At 37.6% G+C, this 18,726-nt stretch overlaps 3 protein-coding genes across 6 annotated transcripts in view; 2 read left to right on the top strand and 1 right to left on the bottom strand.

Annotated features, from left to right (window-relative positions):
- The first annotated feature begins 58 nt into the window (after positions 1-58).
- LOC123880117 (angiopoietin-related protein 7-like) lies at positions 59-5,200 on the top strand. 3 transcript variants are annotated; one of them, XM_045928046.1, is made up of 9 exons: positions 59-583; positions 2,381-2,494; positions 2,647-2,800; positions 2,997-3,107; positions 3,209-3,365; positions 3,821-4,085; positions 4,164-4,290; positions 4,630-4,789; positions 5,000-5,200. In XM_045928046.1, the coding sequence occupies exons 1-9, from the start codon at positions 139-141 to the stop codon at positions 5,147-5,149; spliced, it is 1,683 nt and encodes a 560-aa protein (XP_045784002.1). In that variant the 5' UTR covers positions 59-138; the 3' UTR covers positions 5,150-5,200. The 3 variants fall into 3 exon arrangements, with proteins under 3 accessions (XP_045784002.1, XP_045784004.1, XP_045784003.1); XM_045928048.1 differs by lacking the exon at positions 2,381-2,494 and having other exon boundaries at positions 62-583; XM_045928047.1 differs by lacking the exon at positions 59-583 and having other exon boundaries at positions 1,830-2,494.
- A 1,739-nt stretch (positions 5,201-6,939) lies between these two features.
- Positions 6,940-9,719, top strand: LOC123880130. The gene has a single exon (XM_045928073.1). It carries the CDS (start codon positions 8,712-8,714, stop codon positions 9,318-9,320), a length of 609 nt encoding a protein of 202 aa, XP_045784029.1. The 5' UTR covers positions 6,940-8,711; the 3' UTR covers positions 9,321-9,719.
- An 8,567-nt stretch (positions 9,720-18,286) lies between these two features.
- LOC123880106 (polyhomeotic-proximal chromatin protein-like) overlaps positions 18,287-18,726 on the bottom strand; it is a 42,834-nt gene continuing 42,394 nt past the window's right edge. For both annotated transcript variants that reach the window (XM_045928020.1, XM_045928022.1), the window contains exon 28: positions 18,287-18,554. The gene's annotated coding sequence lies outside the window, so the exon portion shown is untranslated. The remainder of the gene's footprint in view (positions 18,555-18,726) is intronic.

Here is an 18,726-nt window from a genome sequence, read left to right as displayed (position 1 = left end):
AACCATAACAAAGGAAATGTTTAAGTACAAATGTTATATAGTAAGTTAGCTTTATTTTAAACAACTGTACAGCTGAGATTTTACTGTACAGTGTCATTTAGTATCATTTAGTGGGACTCTTCGGCTGATTTCAATACGATGTGGAGAAACTTCTTGATTTACTTGTGGATTCTTCATTTATCATATGCCAGGAGAGAGGCATCTTCAGATCGAAACGATGATGATGATCTTGACATTGGGGCGGACGTCGACGATAACACACAGAAAGCTATTAGACTTCCACTAACCACACCAAAAACTACGAAAGGAGAAATCGTAGTTGAAAAATTTGTTGATACCTTAATGGCAAGCGAAAAATACCTTAAAATGATAGAGACTGTAGAAGAAAAGTTGACTCATTTGGAAACTACTTTTCAAGATAGGTCTAGTGCAATATTGAAATACCTGGCTGAGGTGTTGAGGGTGGTTAAGACTTCACCTTCTGATCACATTTTGGAGAATGCTCTACAATTGCTGAAGAATGATTTGGACAGGCTGAAAGAAACGATGCAACGCCAGGTACCTGCGAATCCGTCTTACAGAGGTAAATATTTTTATCCGTGAATAAGTAACTACTTACTATTTGGAGATAAAATGGCCTTAACAAACAGACAGACGGACGGACTGGACGAAATTATAATGGTTCCTCGTGGATTATAACTGTAGAACCATAAAAAGTTGTTGTAGTACGCAAAACGTATTGGACCGATTGAGATGAAATATTCGGCTCTTTACTGAACCAGCCCAATATTTATATCTATTTCAGCATGTTTCAATATTCTATAATACTTATTATGATATAAATATAATATCTACGTATACACCGTAGTGTTACCTACTATTCTGATCAAGATTGTTCAAAATCTACATCGTAACTTGAATTTCAAGCTAGCGTAGCAGAAGGTACCCTACACCTACCATTTTGATTACATATAAATGATTGCAAACCAATGGTAATGATTGCGTTTTTTCTCAGTAGCTTTAGCTTCTTCTCAGTTTAAGTATTCCACTAAATATTTTATTATATATACAAGCTTAAACATGTAAATACCATTAAGAATGAGTAAAGTGCCCATATTATTCGATAACTAATCAACCTATGTCAGTGACAAGTGTAAATTAAAAATTTATAACACCCCCGCCAAGTAAAGTTACAGTAGAATAGAATAGAATAGAATAGAATAGATTTTTATTCAAATAAACTTTTACAAGTGCTTTTGCATCGTCAAATAATTTACCAGTACCTAAAAAAGAGCTGATAACTTTCAAACGGCTGAACCGATTTTCTTGGATTATAGCTAAAAACACTCTTGATCAAGTCACCTTTCAAACAAAAAAAAAACATGAACATGAAATCGGTTCATTAGTTTCGGAGCTACGATGCAACAGACAGATACACAGATCCAACGTCAAACTTATAACACCCCTCTTTTTGGGTCGGGGGTTAAAAACTGAGTAGGCATCTAATCCTTGATTATTATAGAATCCACCTAATGGTTAGAAGATCTGTCATAGCCGTCGACACTCAGCACCGCCAGAGTGAACTACAGTTAGGGAACTTGTAGTACTCAGACAGCGATATAGCGATCTAGAACAAAACAGCTATTGCTTAGGTATATTGTACCTAAGTAGTAGCGCATATTGCAAACTTGCGCAGGATAGAATTAAAATAGATCCCATTCACAAGATCGATTTATAAATTCAGACCAAGAAATAGTACGAAAGGTATTTTAATATGAACATGTTTGTAAATAGTACCAATCATTGATATTATATTATTTCAATAAGTTATATAAACAATTGTGAGAAAAATCTGTGCCAATCATCACTAACGTGTAGACTGTAGTACTTTATATGACTATCATGCAAGCAAGTCTGTTTTATTTAGACTTAAATTTGTAAACTTTGAGTTGTCGGAGAAGATGAGGCAGCAAGCCAGTCGTTATGGATCAGGATCACTAGCCACACCTGAAAATGGTTATAAACGTAAAGCATATCTCGTCTATGCTAGTACTTATCCTAGTTGCGAGTGAAGGCAAACAGGAGAAACGGAAACAGCAGCGCGTGGAAAACACTTTGTGGAAAGCTGAGTACGAGAACGAATTAAGTGATGCTATGCTATCGCCTAAACGAGGAAATAATGTAACTCGAAGTCGAATAGCCCAATCGCCTGCGATGTCGGACAATGAGGCCGTTGTAGAAAAACTAATGGATACGATCACCGCAAGCGAAAAATATTTGAAAAAAATTGAGAGTATAGATTTCAGATTAAATAGGCTCGATATAGAAATTCACGAGAAAACTAACAGCATTTTGAAATATTTAACTGAAATCATTACAGCAATTCAAAACCAAACTCCCTCGGATAAGTTACAAATGTTGGATGTTATGAAATCTGACATTGGCCAAATTAGATATATGGTTGAACAGCAAAGTTCTGCTAGCAAGTCTAATGGTACGAATTAGATTATTTGTAATTTCGTATCGACTCTAAACCCAATCGTTACCGACTTCTTACCGAAATTTAATCTATATACTTATCTATAGTTTAGTAAGTAAGTAATAAGTATGTGTATGTAATTTTTATTTCAATATGCATTGTTTTAGTGGTGGATAATTCAGAGTGTAATTTGGAGGGAACGCTGGATACACGCCTATCTTTCCTAGAAAGTAACTTGAAATCTGTTTTGACTAGCGTTGAAGGGATAACTACAGTGATTTCAGAAGTGAAAAATCGTCAGCGATCCCAAAATTTGAATAAGTAAGTGACAAGATAATTTTATAAAAGTATTTAAATACGACGTACATACGACCTATATCAATTTAAAATATATTAGAACCAAAGACTTAGCGAAAATTGTATGTCTATGATTAGAACTAAGCCGTTAGTTAAGTTTCTTCTACAGTTTTTAGTATTATCTTCGTAATCAAAAATTACTAAATTGTTTCAATTGCAGGAATGATAACAATGAGATAAGTCAAATTGGGAAAGGAATTGATGTTACGGCTTTAATTAGTGAATTTCGAAGAGCGATACAAGAGCAAAAAGCAAGAAAATGCGATTGCAAGTAAGTGTAATTCTTGTGGTTCACCAACAATTTCATGTTTGAATTTTGTTTATTTTAACCAGGTGCTTCCTACTTAATTTTGAGTTTTCTTCACTTAATAGGATAGGTCGCGTAGATCGATCAGAGCGATACCCAACTGATTGTCATGAAATACAAGCCCAGGGTTTCAATATAACCGGGATATACAAAATCAAGCCTGAAGACATCGAACCCTTCTACGTGCTATGTGATCTCAGTTCTGCAGGCGGCGGGTGGACGGTATGTTTTTACTATGATGAAAACCAACTTTTTTTTAACTTTTAGTAGGCTACCTTTCAAATTGAAGCGCGTCGTAATATGCATGCACTTTTAGGCTCTTTTTATGCACTGCATCCGGTCCGAATGCGAGAAAACTCAGATCGAATCCAGACATCGATTGCGATGCCGAACCACCACCACCGTCCCCATGACTGACGATGTCGGCTCGGATTATTATGGTTGATTTGAATCGGATTTGAGATATTCTTAGCTTTGGAAAACGAAATTCGGATCTAGTGCGCAACCCTTCATACCAATTCGTAGTAGATACTAAGGCTACTTTCGGGTCGAGAATTCCCGGATTCGAATCGAATATACATTGCATATGTACAGTGCCTGGTATCTTATCTAATATTATATTTTATATAATTATCAATCAATTAATTTATCAGTAAAATTAAAATAAACAATTTTAGGTGATACAAAATCGGTTCGATGGTACCCAAGACTTTCTTAAGAACTGGGCGGAATACAAACATGGGTTTGGTAATCTTGCGGGCGAATTTTGGCTAGGTTTGGAGAAGGTGTATTACCTTACTAACCAAAAGCTATACGAATTGAGGATTGAGATGGAAGGACAAAAAAGACAAGAGGCTTCTGCCAGTTATTCGGTATTCACTATAGGACCGGAGTATGAAGGTTATAGAATAAGTACGCTTGGAACATTTCGTGGTAGCGCTGGTAAGTAGCTCTATTTATAAGTGAACAATGGCCTACAGTGCACAAGCTTATACTTAAATGGCCCGTCAAATTTTGTAGGCGATTCTTTGTCATATCACGCTGGCCAAAAGTTTTCAACGTATGACATGGATAATGACGAGTGGAAGGAAGGGTCTTGTGCCGTCGAACACGGGGGTGCTTGGTGGTATAAGGAATGTGATAAAAGGTATTCAGCACCCGCTTCTTATTTTTCAACGAGTTTATTTTTAACCCCCGACCCAAAAAGAGAGGTGTTATAAGTTTGACGTGTGTGTCTGTCTATCTATCTGTGGCATCGTAGCTCCTAAACTAATGAACCGATTTTAATTTAGTTTTTTTTTTGTTTGAAAGGTGGCTTGATCGATTGTCCGTAGCTATAATCCAAGAAAATCGGTTTAGCCGTTTGAAAGTTATCAGCTCTTTTCTAGTTACTGTAACCTGCACTTGTCGGGGGTGTTATAAATTTTTAATTTACGTACACTTGTCTAGTTATAAAATTACTTCAAAATTTTATGAATGCTTTTAGTAATTTGAACGGCAAATATGTGAATTCAGCGGACGAAAGTAACGGCCAATCAATCTACTGGATATCGTTCAAAGGTCCGAATTCTCCGCTTTACAAAACCAGGATGATGATCCGACCTTTGCCGGCCAGTCGTCCATTGGATAGTACCGGGAAAGCACGGGTTCGTACTTATGTTAACTTTATACTCTCCCAATTTTCCACACCTCCCTTTTGTACTGCATTCACTACTTATTTACTTATTTATATACTTCTTATACAATCTAATTATGGTAGAGACGAATAATTAAAAGTCAGTGTTACTTTCTTCATATCATTAACATTTCGCATGCATCCTCTCCATCAATAAATGAAATATTTTTTTGTGTATCAGGCCTTACAAGACAATTCAAAACGACCGAAGTCGGACATGAAACCACGCATCAAGGATCCAAAGATTCCGTACGACATGGGACGCGTTCGCTCGCCTTACCGATATGACGACAACGTGCAGCCCGACGCATTCTTTCCAAACTACGCGTGATTCCTGATTGATAAAATTAACTTACAGTTTTAATAAAATTCATCAACAATGCACTTTTTTTTAATGATTCTTTCTGGTATGAGATCCGGTAGTAGAAATATCTAGATATCCTCACCCGTTATATTTTGCAACAAAACCATGGCAATGGTCAGTAGGTGCATGATATAAATCCAGTCATAACTTTACTGTTATTCACAATATTTATAATTTATAATCATATTATAGTATTTATAATCCTTACGACTAATTCCCTAACTACGAGAATTTAATAAAGGAGAGTGTTTCAAAGTTTCGGAATTTTTCCTTTTTGTGCTATAAGACCTACCTACCTGCCTCTCATGATTCTAGGTCAACGGAAAGGACCCTATAGGTTTTCTTGACAGACGCAACACAGACAGACAACAAAGTGTTACGAAACCCTAAAAATGCAAATTATGGATCTACCACTTAGGATATTATATGTATTTGATTGGGTAGATAGCTAGAATAAAGGTGTTAAATAAAATCATTAAAATCAGTCTCATCCGCTTTATTAAAATTAATACCATGGTGAAACTCTCGGCTCCTAGAGAGTTGAGCAATGTGAATTGGATAGTCACAATACAACATTACATACGCTAAGTACGCTAAACATATTCAAGTACCTTTTAAAACAAGAGATAACAAAAATGAAATTCGTAATGTAGATGCGTTTTGACAACACGCTACGACAGAGAAAACTGTTAAATTAGTATGAATGTCACACTTCCTTAGGCTGTCAAATAAGCCAAAGACAGCAAAATTACAAAAACAGAAAAATAAGCAGCTCGCAATTTTTTTTTGTTTAGAAATGCCGTTTATTACTCTGTTACGTAGTAAATAGAGGTTGTTACTTTTAAGAAACTTGTCCATTAAAGCGGAGCGGAGCCGTGTTAAGCAGACCAATGAAATTCCACAGAAATGACGCAAAAAAATCACGTAATATCTCAATAATCTGATAAGTTCACTGAGCACATTCCCGCTCCGCTTCGTTCCAGTGAACAAGCACTCTAAAGCTAAGCACATCTTGACTGAATTATGTTATGAAACCTTATCACAAATAATAAAAATAAAAAACGTCGAATTGAGAAATCGTAATAAGAACTAATAAAAAAAAATCCTTACACATTCCCTTGTACTATAGTGCATAGTTAAAACGCATATTTCCTAGGCACCTAACCCGCTGATAAATTCAAACTCGAGACTACGTATCGATCTTATCAGGGCAGTGCTTAAACCGTTTCGAGATTTATAAAAATTTACAAACAGAAACACTGGCGGCTCCGACACATTCATTTACTTATGACAACAAAAAATATTCTTACCTACCTATAATAATAGATAATTTTCATCACTAAAACCTATTTTATATGTACATCTAAACTATCTTATATTATAGATAAATAGGATATGAACCGGTCTCTGTCGTATTAAATGCGATACGAGTTACGACTGGTTCATTGTAAAATTAACAAAGTAGAGTAACGCACTTAACAGGGCTCTCACCGTTACTCGGTTCATACAATCGTAGTTCCAATTTCATTTGAATATTAAGCAACCAAAGTCCATGAAATTTTGCAGACATATTCTAGAAACTAATATCTGTGTCTGTGGTGTTTTAGATTTTTCTAAAAATATGTAGTTTTAAAATTACAGGGGCTCAAAGATTTGTATGTAAATTTTTAAGACTGCGTAACTTTAAAATTGAATATTTTAACAGAAATCTGGAAAACCACAAACATAGATATTAGTTTCTAGAATATGTCTGCAAAATTTCATGGACTTTGGTTGCTTAATATTCAAATGAAATTGGAACTACGTTTGTATGAAGCGAGTGACGGAGAGACTCCTCTTAACATAACGACATAATATTATGTTTCAACGGACTGTCGCGAATGGGGAATCCAAAATAATTTTCAGAGAGTAACAAATTCAGAATCCTTACAAATCTATATTCATATCCTTAAGATGTACATTAAAAATATGCACCGTTTTACGTAAAATAGTTTCGAATTCATGAATTTTTGAGTCATAAGATCACCGATCTGTTTTTGGTATACAGTTATGTGTTTATTAACTCGTGTAATATCGTGAACAATTATCAACTACCTACATAATATGATACAAAATCCCGGATAAGTTTTCTATAACCATTTTTATACGGAGAACTTCTTTATATTTCACTAATGACCTAACTACGTAACTATTTACAACACTTATCAAGGCTAAAGTGATTCCAAATTTTGAGTAATATATTGATAAAAATATGTAGATTTTCATTTTTTTATTGAATCGGTATAAGTTGAAAAGAAAATAATAATAACGCACACCACAAACGAATGTAATAGCACCATAGATTTAATCATTTATGCTATTTTCGCAATTTGTGTAACTAATAATCTTACGTTTGGTGAACGTGCACTTCCAACTTTATATTTTAACGATTGCACTTACAACAACTTACTCACTAAATGAACTTTGGCTGTCATTCAAAGAAATATGCGAAAAATGAAATCAGTTCGCCACTGTTCACATATCTGGATAAATAAACCAATCTCATCAGTTAATTTTTCTGGCTAGTGGCTCACCTTCCTCGCATATTTACGATGAACAGCCATAATGTGGTTAGCTTGTCGACTGAAGACTTGAGAAATAATTGGCAAAAAGTATTTAACGATATTGGCGTCAATTCTGACGTTTTTCTCTAGCTAAATTTAGAGTATCTGCATCTCTTTCTTTCTAATATTGCTAAAAAAGGACGGAAAATGAATTTAAAATTAAGGAGGTTTGACAGTGCTAAATTAAATATATTTGTCTGACATTTTCTTACCAAATGGCATAGTACAAACAGAAATGGCAAGAAAAAGATGCGAATACTCAAAATTTAGTTGCGGTCAGAATACGAACCTTTGAAAATACAATAGTAATCCACCAACATCACATTAACCCAAAATATTGTTACAAATGCCCACAACTCTAGAAGCTTCAAGCCCATGCGTGTTTGGGTTCTTTTGAGACAAACATCTCTCATTGTTTTCATCGTTTCGTAATTTCGAGTAAGTTCATTTGTTTACACTACGTTAGCGTAGGTACCTTTTTTTGTTGCCTTCTTGGAAGCTTCGGGGTTGTTTACCTTCCATCGAATGGGACAGAATGTCCCCGCGCGCGGATGGAGGGCGAGCCCAGCACCTGCGGGGCATCGCGCCATACAATCGGCGAACGCCGGACAAAATAGGTCTGTGTAGAAAAAGCTAGGCTCAATCTGAACAATTAACTGGCAACCCTTTTTATACACTAGTGGCGCCTCTATCGCAATGATTTGTCCTCTCTCAAAATGTCTGCCGTTGAACTCGATCATTTATTGTAACTTATTGCCTTTAATTATATAAAGACTGTTTATAGAGTATCCGGGACTTCTTATTTGCTTTCCACAGGTTATGGGCGTTCATATAGCTATAAAGTTTTCAGTCTATTCGCGTTATTTACCGAAAAGTATCAACAATAAAAAACTGCGTGCGTGGTAATTTCATAGGTTCATGCAAGTATGGCAAACTCCGGCATGAACAACTTACAATTAGAAAAATTGTCTGGAAGAGAAAATTACAACACGTGGAAGTTCGCAGTAAAGACATACTTGGAGCATGAAGATCTTTGGCAATGTGTGGATCCCGAAACAAAGGAAGTCGACCCCAAGAAAGACATTAAAGCTAAGTCCAAAATCATTTTGTTGGTCGAACCGACGAACTATGTACACATAGAAAATGCAAAAACAGCTCGCGAAGTGTGGAAAAACCTTCAAAATGTATTCGAGGACTCCGGGCTGTCAAGAAAAGTAGGATTGTTAAAAGACCTTATAAATACTTCCTTGGATAGTTGTGCTAGCGCTGAAGAATACGTCAATAAAATAATGACTATAGCCCACAAATTACGAAATATTTCGTTCAAAGTTGACGACGAATGGCTAGGTACACTCATACTAGCCGGCTTACCAGAAAACTATAAGCCAGTGATCATGGGCATAGAGAGCTCCGGCGTTAAAATATCGTCGGATTTTATTAAGACAAGACTCTTACAAGAAGTGAAAGTTTCCGAGTCTTCTGTATTTTTCACTAAGAATAAACAAAACGCACATAATAATATAATAATAGTCTAAAAACAAAAAGCCAAAAGGAAAAGGGTCCCGCTGCTACAACTGCAATGGCTACAACCATTATAAGAGTCAGTGTAAGGTCAAGAAACAGAATACTAATGACACCGTTTTTTTAGCTATTTTTTCAGCCTATACTTCCATAGATGAAAACAACTGGTATATTGACTCCGGTGCAACGATGCACATGTCAAGGCACAAGGACTGGATGTATGATTTGCAACCACCTTCATTTCAGAAGATATAATGGGGTAATGTAAATATTCAAACAAGTCTATGCAATGATGAGCATCTAATCCAGGTGAGGAATGTTTTATTTATTCCTGAACTTGCCGCTAACTTGTTATCTGTTAGCCAGCTGACCAAAAACGGCTGTAAGTAGAATTCACTGACAATGGCTGTAACATTTTCTATTTTCTATTTTCATTCATTTTCACTATTAACTGAAAATTAATATATCCCTCTGATCGGTCCGTTTAAAAATAGAATTTTCATGGGACCGAAATGAAGATGATTTAGAGGAAGTAAAAGTTGTAACAAAGTTTCCGTAGGGGAACCTGCGGAAGGGTCATTAACGTATACGTACACTAAACGCACGTACATCGCGCGCGCGTACAATAGTAGTACATGTTGTTAAAGACACCACCAACCACAATATTAATTACACGCAAATATTCTCACACAACATGAGACTTGCGACACGCCCGCCCGCACGGGGCGGGCCACGCGCGGCCGGTCCTCAAAAGAACTCTCCGACATGCAGATCTCCTCACGATGTTTGCCTTCACCGCTAAAGTAACTTTTATTTAATTATTGCTTACGGCGCACTCAACTTCCAAAAGTTAGAGATGCTGTCCGCGCCCAGGATTTACATAATTAAATAATATTAACGTAATATTTAATTAATACTTATTTTTTTAAATATTTAACTGATATTTATTGTACATATTATGTCATAAGGGCATTCGTTGTTGTCGTTGCGACGACCATATCTTGAAAATAATACCTCATATATTATAAAATGTAAGCTGTCCAAGCGATAACGTGCCTTACTTTTCCACAAAAATAATAATGCTGGTTTACATTACGAAGTTGTGAGTGAAATTACCTGGAGCTGACCAATAGGGTGTCTAATACTGGATGATAGATACTGACCTCATTTGACTTTGGTTTGTTAGACTTAGCATGTAGCTACTTCATTGAGTAATATTAAAATATTTTGATACTGAATTCGCAAATCAGCTAACAGGTCTCTTTATTCTACTATCATTTGGAAGCGACTTAACGTTTTTTATTACCTGAAGTATTTATTATTTATACAGCATTTTCGAAAGATTTTATATTGTCGACGGACATCATATAATCTTTTAGTATAAATAGATTCAGTCGACGCAACGTTTGAACATAAATAATGATAATATATAATAGCCAAATATCTATTAAAGTAGTTATTTCACAAATTAAGACCATTCGCTAACGTCGAGGTCAGAGCTCGCCTGCGGCTCAAAATTATTGCTGATACTTCACTAGATATTTGATTGTTAAAAAAATTAATACGGGTATACAATATACATATAAAAATAAAATAACATTGATACATAACTTAATTATATAAAACAATATTTCATAACTAAAAAGGTGACAAAGAAGAGAAATTTAAATAAATTCAATAAACCAGTTCTTGTTATAATTATAAAATTCTAAAAGTATGAATGTTTGTAATATACTCGTAATCTGCACTTATAAAAATATGCACAAGATTGGTAAGGCTATACAAATTATTTCGTATTGAAAAAAACAGGTGTCTGTTACCTTTTTAGTTATCTTCCAAGTCCCAAGCACAATTATAAAACATAAGCCCAGTCACTTTCAAAATCCAGGTAAGTAAGTACATATTATATTGATTCCTCAAAGCCAAGGTACTAAAACTAAATAAAGCTATACAGAGTAGTAATTTTCCCTCCTACAGCTTTAGGTATTATTGAACACAAGTTGGAGCACTTTCCAAGCTATGTTTGATGATCCAAAATTAAAGTGACTGGGTTGTATGTAAATTGCTTATAAACTAATTAGGCGGAACTTTCGACATTTGTCCCAGGTTCACAAACGCATTAGACGTTAGTCTAATATAAACCTCATTCGTATAAACAAAAGCTTCGTCCTTCCAACTCATGGAGTTATTCCGTTTATTCCCGCTAAGAATCTCTTCTAGGACGGATATACGAAAACGCGAATAAATTCTCATATTTTTCTTTCCCAGCTGTATACAGTCATTTATAGGAAGGTCATGGCTGAAATACACATGCGTCTGAATGGTCCCCTAAAGAAGCACCTATCTTGACTATGAATCCCAGTGTACGTGATATTTGCGTCTCTTATGATGACAGAAATAAATGTAGAGTATCCACCTTAGGGGGCATTTTTAGGGGTGATAAACGAAATAACCCCAACTCATGTCTGTTCCACACGATACAATTATTATGGCAATGTAATTTTAACTGGCACATTACACCATTTGAAGAATATGGGCTATAAAAAACCAAAACAGACCAATGGCGCCAATGGCTAGACTAGGCTGTGATTTTGTCACTCACTCATCTACCAAGGTCCAGCTGTCAGGTCTTGCGTATTGTATCATAGCCTCGATAGCTCAACGGTTGAGGAGCGGACTGAATTCCGAGAGGTCGGCAGTTCAAACACACTGTCATTGCACTTTTGTCGTACCCACTCCTGGCACAAGCTTTACGCTTAATTGGACGGGAAAGGGGAGTATTAGTCATGATTAGCATGGCTAATATTCTTTTTTATTTAAAAAAAATACTGCTAAAGCTTGAGGACCACTTAACAAACATCCGGCTTTTATGTAGCAGCTTTGCAAAGGGCTTTCGAGATATCGAAATGTGACTGGGAATTGAATTAGTGTACTGCATCAATTCAATTCCAAGTAATTCCAATCACAGACACGACAGCTCCTAACAACCGCAATATGTTCGCATCATTGTTACTGATATTTTATAAATTCCAGGGATGCCGGTTCATTCGATCGGTGGGATTAGTTGTGAATCCATAATCAAATTGGCTCGTGCCCACCGAAGCCGTATACACGCTGACGTGGTCAGTGGCCTGAAGAACCATCTGCCAATAGGCACTTTCAATGTCATCTACTGTGGGCTCGCCATTCGGGAAGTGCATCTGGACTGCAGTACTGCTAGCCTTCCTAAATGTTGCCAGCGGCATTTGGGCTCTGGGCTTGACGCACTCCTCGACGTCGAGAATGACGTCGCAGAGGTTAGTTTCCCCTTCGCTGAGCTCGCCCTCGTTCGATGACTCATCCTAGTCGTCCAATAGTTTGCAGCAGCACCTGCTTGGCGTACCAATTCAGTAGCCAATAAAACGTAACGTAATGTAATTCAGTAGCCAATAAAAGAATCTTCTGCCAGTAGGCACTTTGAATGTCATCTACTGTGGGCTCGCCATTCGGGAAGTGCATCTGGACTGCAGTACTGCTAGCCTTCCTAAACGTTTGCTGAGCTCGCCCTCGTCCGATGACTCATCCTAGTCGTCCAGTAGTTTGCAGCAGCAACTGCTTGGCGTACCTATTCAGTAGCCAATAAAACGTAACGTAATGTAATTCAGTAGCCAATAAAAGAATCATCTGCCAGTAGACACTTTGAATGTCATCTACTGTGGGCTCGCCATTCGGGAAGTGCATCTGGACTGCAGTACTGCTAGCCTTCCTAAACGTTTGCTGAGCTCGCCCTCGTCCGATGACTCATCCTAGTCATCCAGTAGTTTGCAGCAGCAACTGCTTGGCGTACCTATTCAGTAGCCAATAAAACGTAACGTAATGTAATTCAGTAGCCAATAAAAGAATCATCTGCCAGTAGGCACTTTGAATGTCATCTACTGTGGGCTCGCCATTCGGGAAGTGCATCTGGACTGCAGTACTGCTAGCCTTCCTAAACGTTTGCTGAGCTCGCCCTCGTCCGATGACTCATCCTAGTCATCCAGTAGTTTGCAGCAGCAACTGCTTGGCGTACCTATTCAGTAGCCAATAAAACGTAACGTAATGTAATTCAGTAGCCAATAAAAGAATCATCTGCCAGTAGGCACTTTGAATGTCATCTCCTGTGGGCTCGCCATTCGGGAAGTGCATCTGGACTGCAGTACTGCTAGCCTTCCTAAACGTTTGCTGAGCTCGCCCTCGTCCGATGACTCATCCTAGTCGTCCAGTAGTTTGCAGCAGCAACTGCTTGGCGTACCTATTCAGTAGCCAATAAAACGTAACGTAATGTAATTCAGTAGCCAATAAAAGAATCATCTGCCAGTAGGCACTTTGAATGTCATCTACTGTGGGCTCGCCATTCGGGAAGTGCATCTGGACTGCAGTACTGCTAGCCTTCCTAAACGTTTGCTGAGCTCGCCCTCGTCCGATGACTCATCCTAGTCGTCCAATAGTTTGCAGCAGCACCTGCTTGGCGTACCAATTCAGTAGCCAATAAAACGTAACGTAATGTAATTCAGTAGCCAATAAAAGAATCTTCTGCCAGTAGGCACTTTGAATGTCATCTACTGTGGGCTCGCCATTCGGGAAGTGCATCTGGACTGCAGTACTGCTAGCCTTCCTAAACGTTTGCTGAGCTCGCCCTCGTCCGATGACTCATCCTAGTCATCCAGTAGTTTGCAGCAGCAACTGCTTGGCGTACCTATTCAGTAGCCAATAAAACGTAACGTAATGTAATTCAGTAGCCAATAAAAGAATCATCTGCCAGTAGGCACTTTGAATGTCATCTACTGTGGGCTCGCCATTCGGGAAGTGCATCTGGACTGCAGTACTGCTAGCCTTCCTAAACGTTTGCTGAGCTCGCCCTCGTCCGATGACTCATCCTAGTCGTCCAATAGTTTGCAGCAGCACCTGCTTGGCGTACCAATTCAGTAGCCAATAAAACGTAACGTATTGTAATTCAGTAGCCAATAAAAGAATCTTCTGCCAGTAGGCACTTTGAATGTCATCTACTGTGGGCTCGCCATTCGGGAAGTGCATCTGGACTGCAGTACTGCTAGCCTTCCTAAACGTTTGCTGAGCTCACCCTCGTCCGATGACTCATCCTAGTCGTCCAATAGTTTGCAGCAGCACCTGCTTGGCGTACCAATTCAGTAGCCAATAAAACGTAACGTAATGTAATTCAGTAGCCAATAAAAGAATCTTCTGCCAGTAGGCACTTTGAATGTCATCTACTGTGGGCTCGCCATTCGGGAAGTGCATCTGGACTGCAGTACTGCTAGCCTTCCTAAACGTTTGCTGAGCTCGCCCTCGTCCGATGACTCATCCTAGTCATCCAGTAGTTTGCAGCAGCAACTGCTTGGCGTACCTATTCAGTAGCCAATAAAACGTAACGTAATGTAATTCAGTAGCCAATAAAAGAATCATCTGCCAGTAGGCACTTTGAATGTCATCTACTGTGGGCTCGCCATTCGGGAAGTGCATCTGGACTGCAGTACTGCTAGCCTTCCTAAACGTTTGCTGAGCTCGCCCTCGTCCGATGACTCATCCTAGTCGTCCAGTAGTTTGCAGCAGCAACTGCTTGGCGTACCTATTCAGTAGCCAATAAAACGTAACGTAATGTAATTCAGTAGCCAATAAAAGAATCATCTGCCAGTAGGCACTTTGAATGTCATCTCCTGTGGGCTCGCCATTCGGGAAGTGCATCTGGACTGCAGTACTGCTAGCCTTCCTAAACGTTTGCTGAGCTCGCCCTCGTCCGATGACTCATCCTAGTCGTCCAATAGTTTGCAGCAGCACCTGCTTGGCGTACCAATTCAGTAGCCAATAAAACGTAACGTAATGTAATTCAGTAGCCAATAAAAGAATCTTCTGCCAGTAGGCACTTTGAATGTCATCTACTGTGGGCTCGCCATTCGGGAAGTGCATCTGGACTGCAGTACTGCTAGCCTTCCTAAACGTTTGCTGAGCTCGCCCTCGTCCGATGACTCATCCTAGTCATCCAGTAGTTTGCAGCAGCAACTGCTTGGTGTACCTATTCAGTAGCCAATAAAACGTAACGTAATGTAATTCAGTAGCCAATAAAAGAATCATCTGCCAGTAGGCACTTTGAATGTCATCTACTGTGGGCTCGCCATTCGGGAAGTGCATCTGGACTGCAGTACTGCTAGCCTTCCTAAACGTTTGCTGAGCTCGCCCTCGTCCGATGACTCATCCTAGTCGTCCAATAGTTTGCAGCAGCACCTGCTTGGCGTACCAATTCAGGCCAATAAAACGTAACGTAATGTAATTCAGTAGCCAATAAAAGAATCTTCTGCCAGTAGGCACTTTGAATGTCATCTACTGTGGGCTCGCCATTCGGGAAGTGCATCTGGACTGCAGTACTGCTAGCCTTCCTAAACGTTTGCTGAGCTCGCCCTCGTCCGATGACTCATCCTAGTCGTCCAGTAGTTTGCAGCAGCAACTGCTTGGCGTACCTATTCAGTAGCCAATAAAACGTAACGTAATGTAATTCAGTAGCCAATAAAAGAATCATCTGCCAGTAGGCACTTTGAATGTCATCTACTGTGGGCTCGCCATTCGGGTAGTGCATCTGGACTGCAGTACTGCTAACCTCACTAAAGTTTGCCAGCGGCATTTGGGGTCTGGGCTTGACGCACTCCTCGACGTCGAGGATGGCCTCGCGGAGGTTAGTTTTCCCTTCACTGAGCTCGCCTTTGCCCGATGGCTCATCCTAGTCGGCCAAGTACTCCTTTCTGGTGTACAGAGGATTATCGGCACGCTTTTACAGCAGCACCAAACAGCAGCTGAATTTTACACCAATTCAGTAGCCAATAAAATAGTATCGCATGAAATAGCCACCAGCTGCAGTAATCAATGTGTTGTTATTTTAAATTGGACTACAAAATATGTGGAGGATTATTGAGATTTCAACTTTTAATACACCTTGAAATGTTGTTGTTATCAGCATTAGTAGCATTGTGAACGGAAATCTTTAGCGTCTTAATCATTAAAATATTTACTAGAAAGCGATTTCTCTTGTTTAAACGATACAATACACGGATATCCTAAGAAAACTTATCGTACGTGTAAATGATATTAATAATAATAATAATAGGCGTAACCACGAATAAAATTTTTACAATGGAACCTTTAATATTGTAATAGTTTGACTGAGATTTGATTTTGAGAACCACTAATCGTTACCGTTTTTTCAAATAAGCTATGGGATACTAGTGCACAAGTTACAGTCAATCCCTCGTCAACGGTCAAGATGTTAACTTCAATGTTGTTAACCAAATTTCAAAATTAGCGGATACTTTCGAAAAGCTGCACCTAGCTTTTTATTGAGCTAATTTGAAATATTTACAGCAATAAGTATTAATTAGTATTCAGTATAATATATTTCTACGTTATACCTCAAGCTGTTCTGAGAAAAGGGGCCTTGATACACGGACAGACAGACAGACAGACAGACGAACAACAAAACGATCGTATAAGGATTCCGTTTCCCATTATGAGGTGCTGAATCTTAAAAACATATTTTTGGTCACATTAATTAGAATTATTACCATTTACATCGCCGATAGTAAAACAAGTATCCTATATGCAGTAGGATTATTTTAAATACTCTTTATGAGTAATCTACACTAAAGAAACGCATCGAAAAAGAGATGTTCATCATTCGGTATCACTAACACAATATTTGAATGTGAAAGTGAGACGGAATGATTATTTATTACTGTCTCTACGTTTCGATTCGCTTTTTCGTGGCATGCTTTATACCGGTAATTTCTCGTACTGTGTACAAGTCGACCAGCAAAACAATAAAGTGCTTATAAATTGTGCACATAGATCAGCTATATTAAAAAAATGTTATACTTAAAAATAGGTTATAAAAACTTTCCAAGGGAAAATTTTTAGCCTCTTATTTCGGAAAATAGCTTATTTCATGTTTGCCGATTTCTTGAAATAATAGGCATGATTGTAATTTGTTTGAATGCCCTTTTTAATATGTCGGTACCACAATACTTTATTAGTCCTTGGTACATATTATTATAATAATCGCTCCTGGCACGCGGAATCATAGAACGTGGGTATAGTGCATAATGCGCGCTTTCTTACTACAAAAGACTGTACGAAGTATAATTGACAGGCTTATCAATCTTTTATAATGTAAAACCATTTTACAAATATTTATACCATCAGAAAGGTTCTAAATGAACGCAACTCTTTTATCTTATAACGTTATTTATATTGGAGCATTGAATCAATAATAGACCTCAACTCTTTAAGAGTCGTAAGCTTATTTTGAGAGGCTTTTTTGAGACTCTAGAATAAAATATGAAATGATAAATAATATATTGTTCAATGCTCGAGTCGGTAATTGATTAGTACCCAAAGGTGCTTTAAACCTAATCTAGCGGGTATTATTGAGTTCAATGAAATGGTTAGAAAGATGTATATGAAAGGGTACAGAGAACTAAATCTTTCATGTAAAATATACCTACACTAGGGATAACTTTCTAATGACGTAATCAGTTTCACTATAACCCCTGTTACAATAATTAAACAACAAATTGCAATAAATAATTTAAACTCCACGATAACGAAATACGGGTAACATATAACAATATTAGTATAGTAATATATATAATATAATTTATTCTACCTAGCTATCTGTACATGTGTTTTCTAGACTGAAATATTTAATGATTTTAAATAATTATGTTAACATTTAAATTAATGTAATCACAAAAAACATCTTGCTACACCTAGATTTAAAGCGCCTTTAGGTCACGATTTAGATATCTCGTTGACTTACATTTTTACAAAACATTGGCACGGCAACACAAGCCTAACATGGCCGACCTTCAAGCCCATAACAAAATATTATTGTCTAAGTTAAACACTCGTATATTTACATTATAACACACTGGTGCTAATTAGGTTATACACATATCTCTTCACAACCAAATCTTAAAATAATGTAATGCTTTTCAAAGTATTCCCTGAGAAAAGGTTTGGTGAGTTACGAGATTTTTGTAACACCAAATAAGCACGACTGGCGTGTTAGAAAAAACTAACGGTTACTTAAACTGAAATAGCTTATGACTAACATCACTTACAGTTAAATACGTAATTTAGTAAAATTTGTATAAATTCTTACTACTTCGTAATGAACACTTGTTGATTCGTATAACTAGGTCCTCAGCTAAAGGGACCCTAAAGTATATCTGAAAGAGAGGAAAAACTAGGTAAGAAATATGTAATATTCTACACAAGACGGAAAGATAGCTGTTTGGAGATGGCCATTTTCGTTCGTTCTTAAAAAACTGGGTGTTTCTGATATATCTGGTGTACAAGGAGAAGTGACACTTCAAATTATTATTAAAAAAATTATGGCGA

Source organism: Maniola jurtina, chromosome Z (genome assembly GCF_905333055.1).
Source record: "Maniola jurtina chromosome Z, ilManJurt1.1, whole genome shotgun sequence".
Lineage (NCBI taxonomy): Eukaryota > Metazoa > Arthropoda > Insecta > Lepidoptera > Nymphalidae > Maniola > Maniola jurtina.
This window is presented reverse-complemented; position numbering and strand designations above follow the sequence as displayed.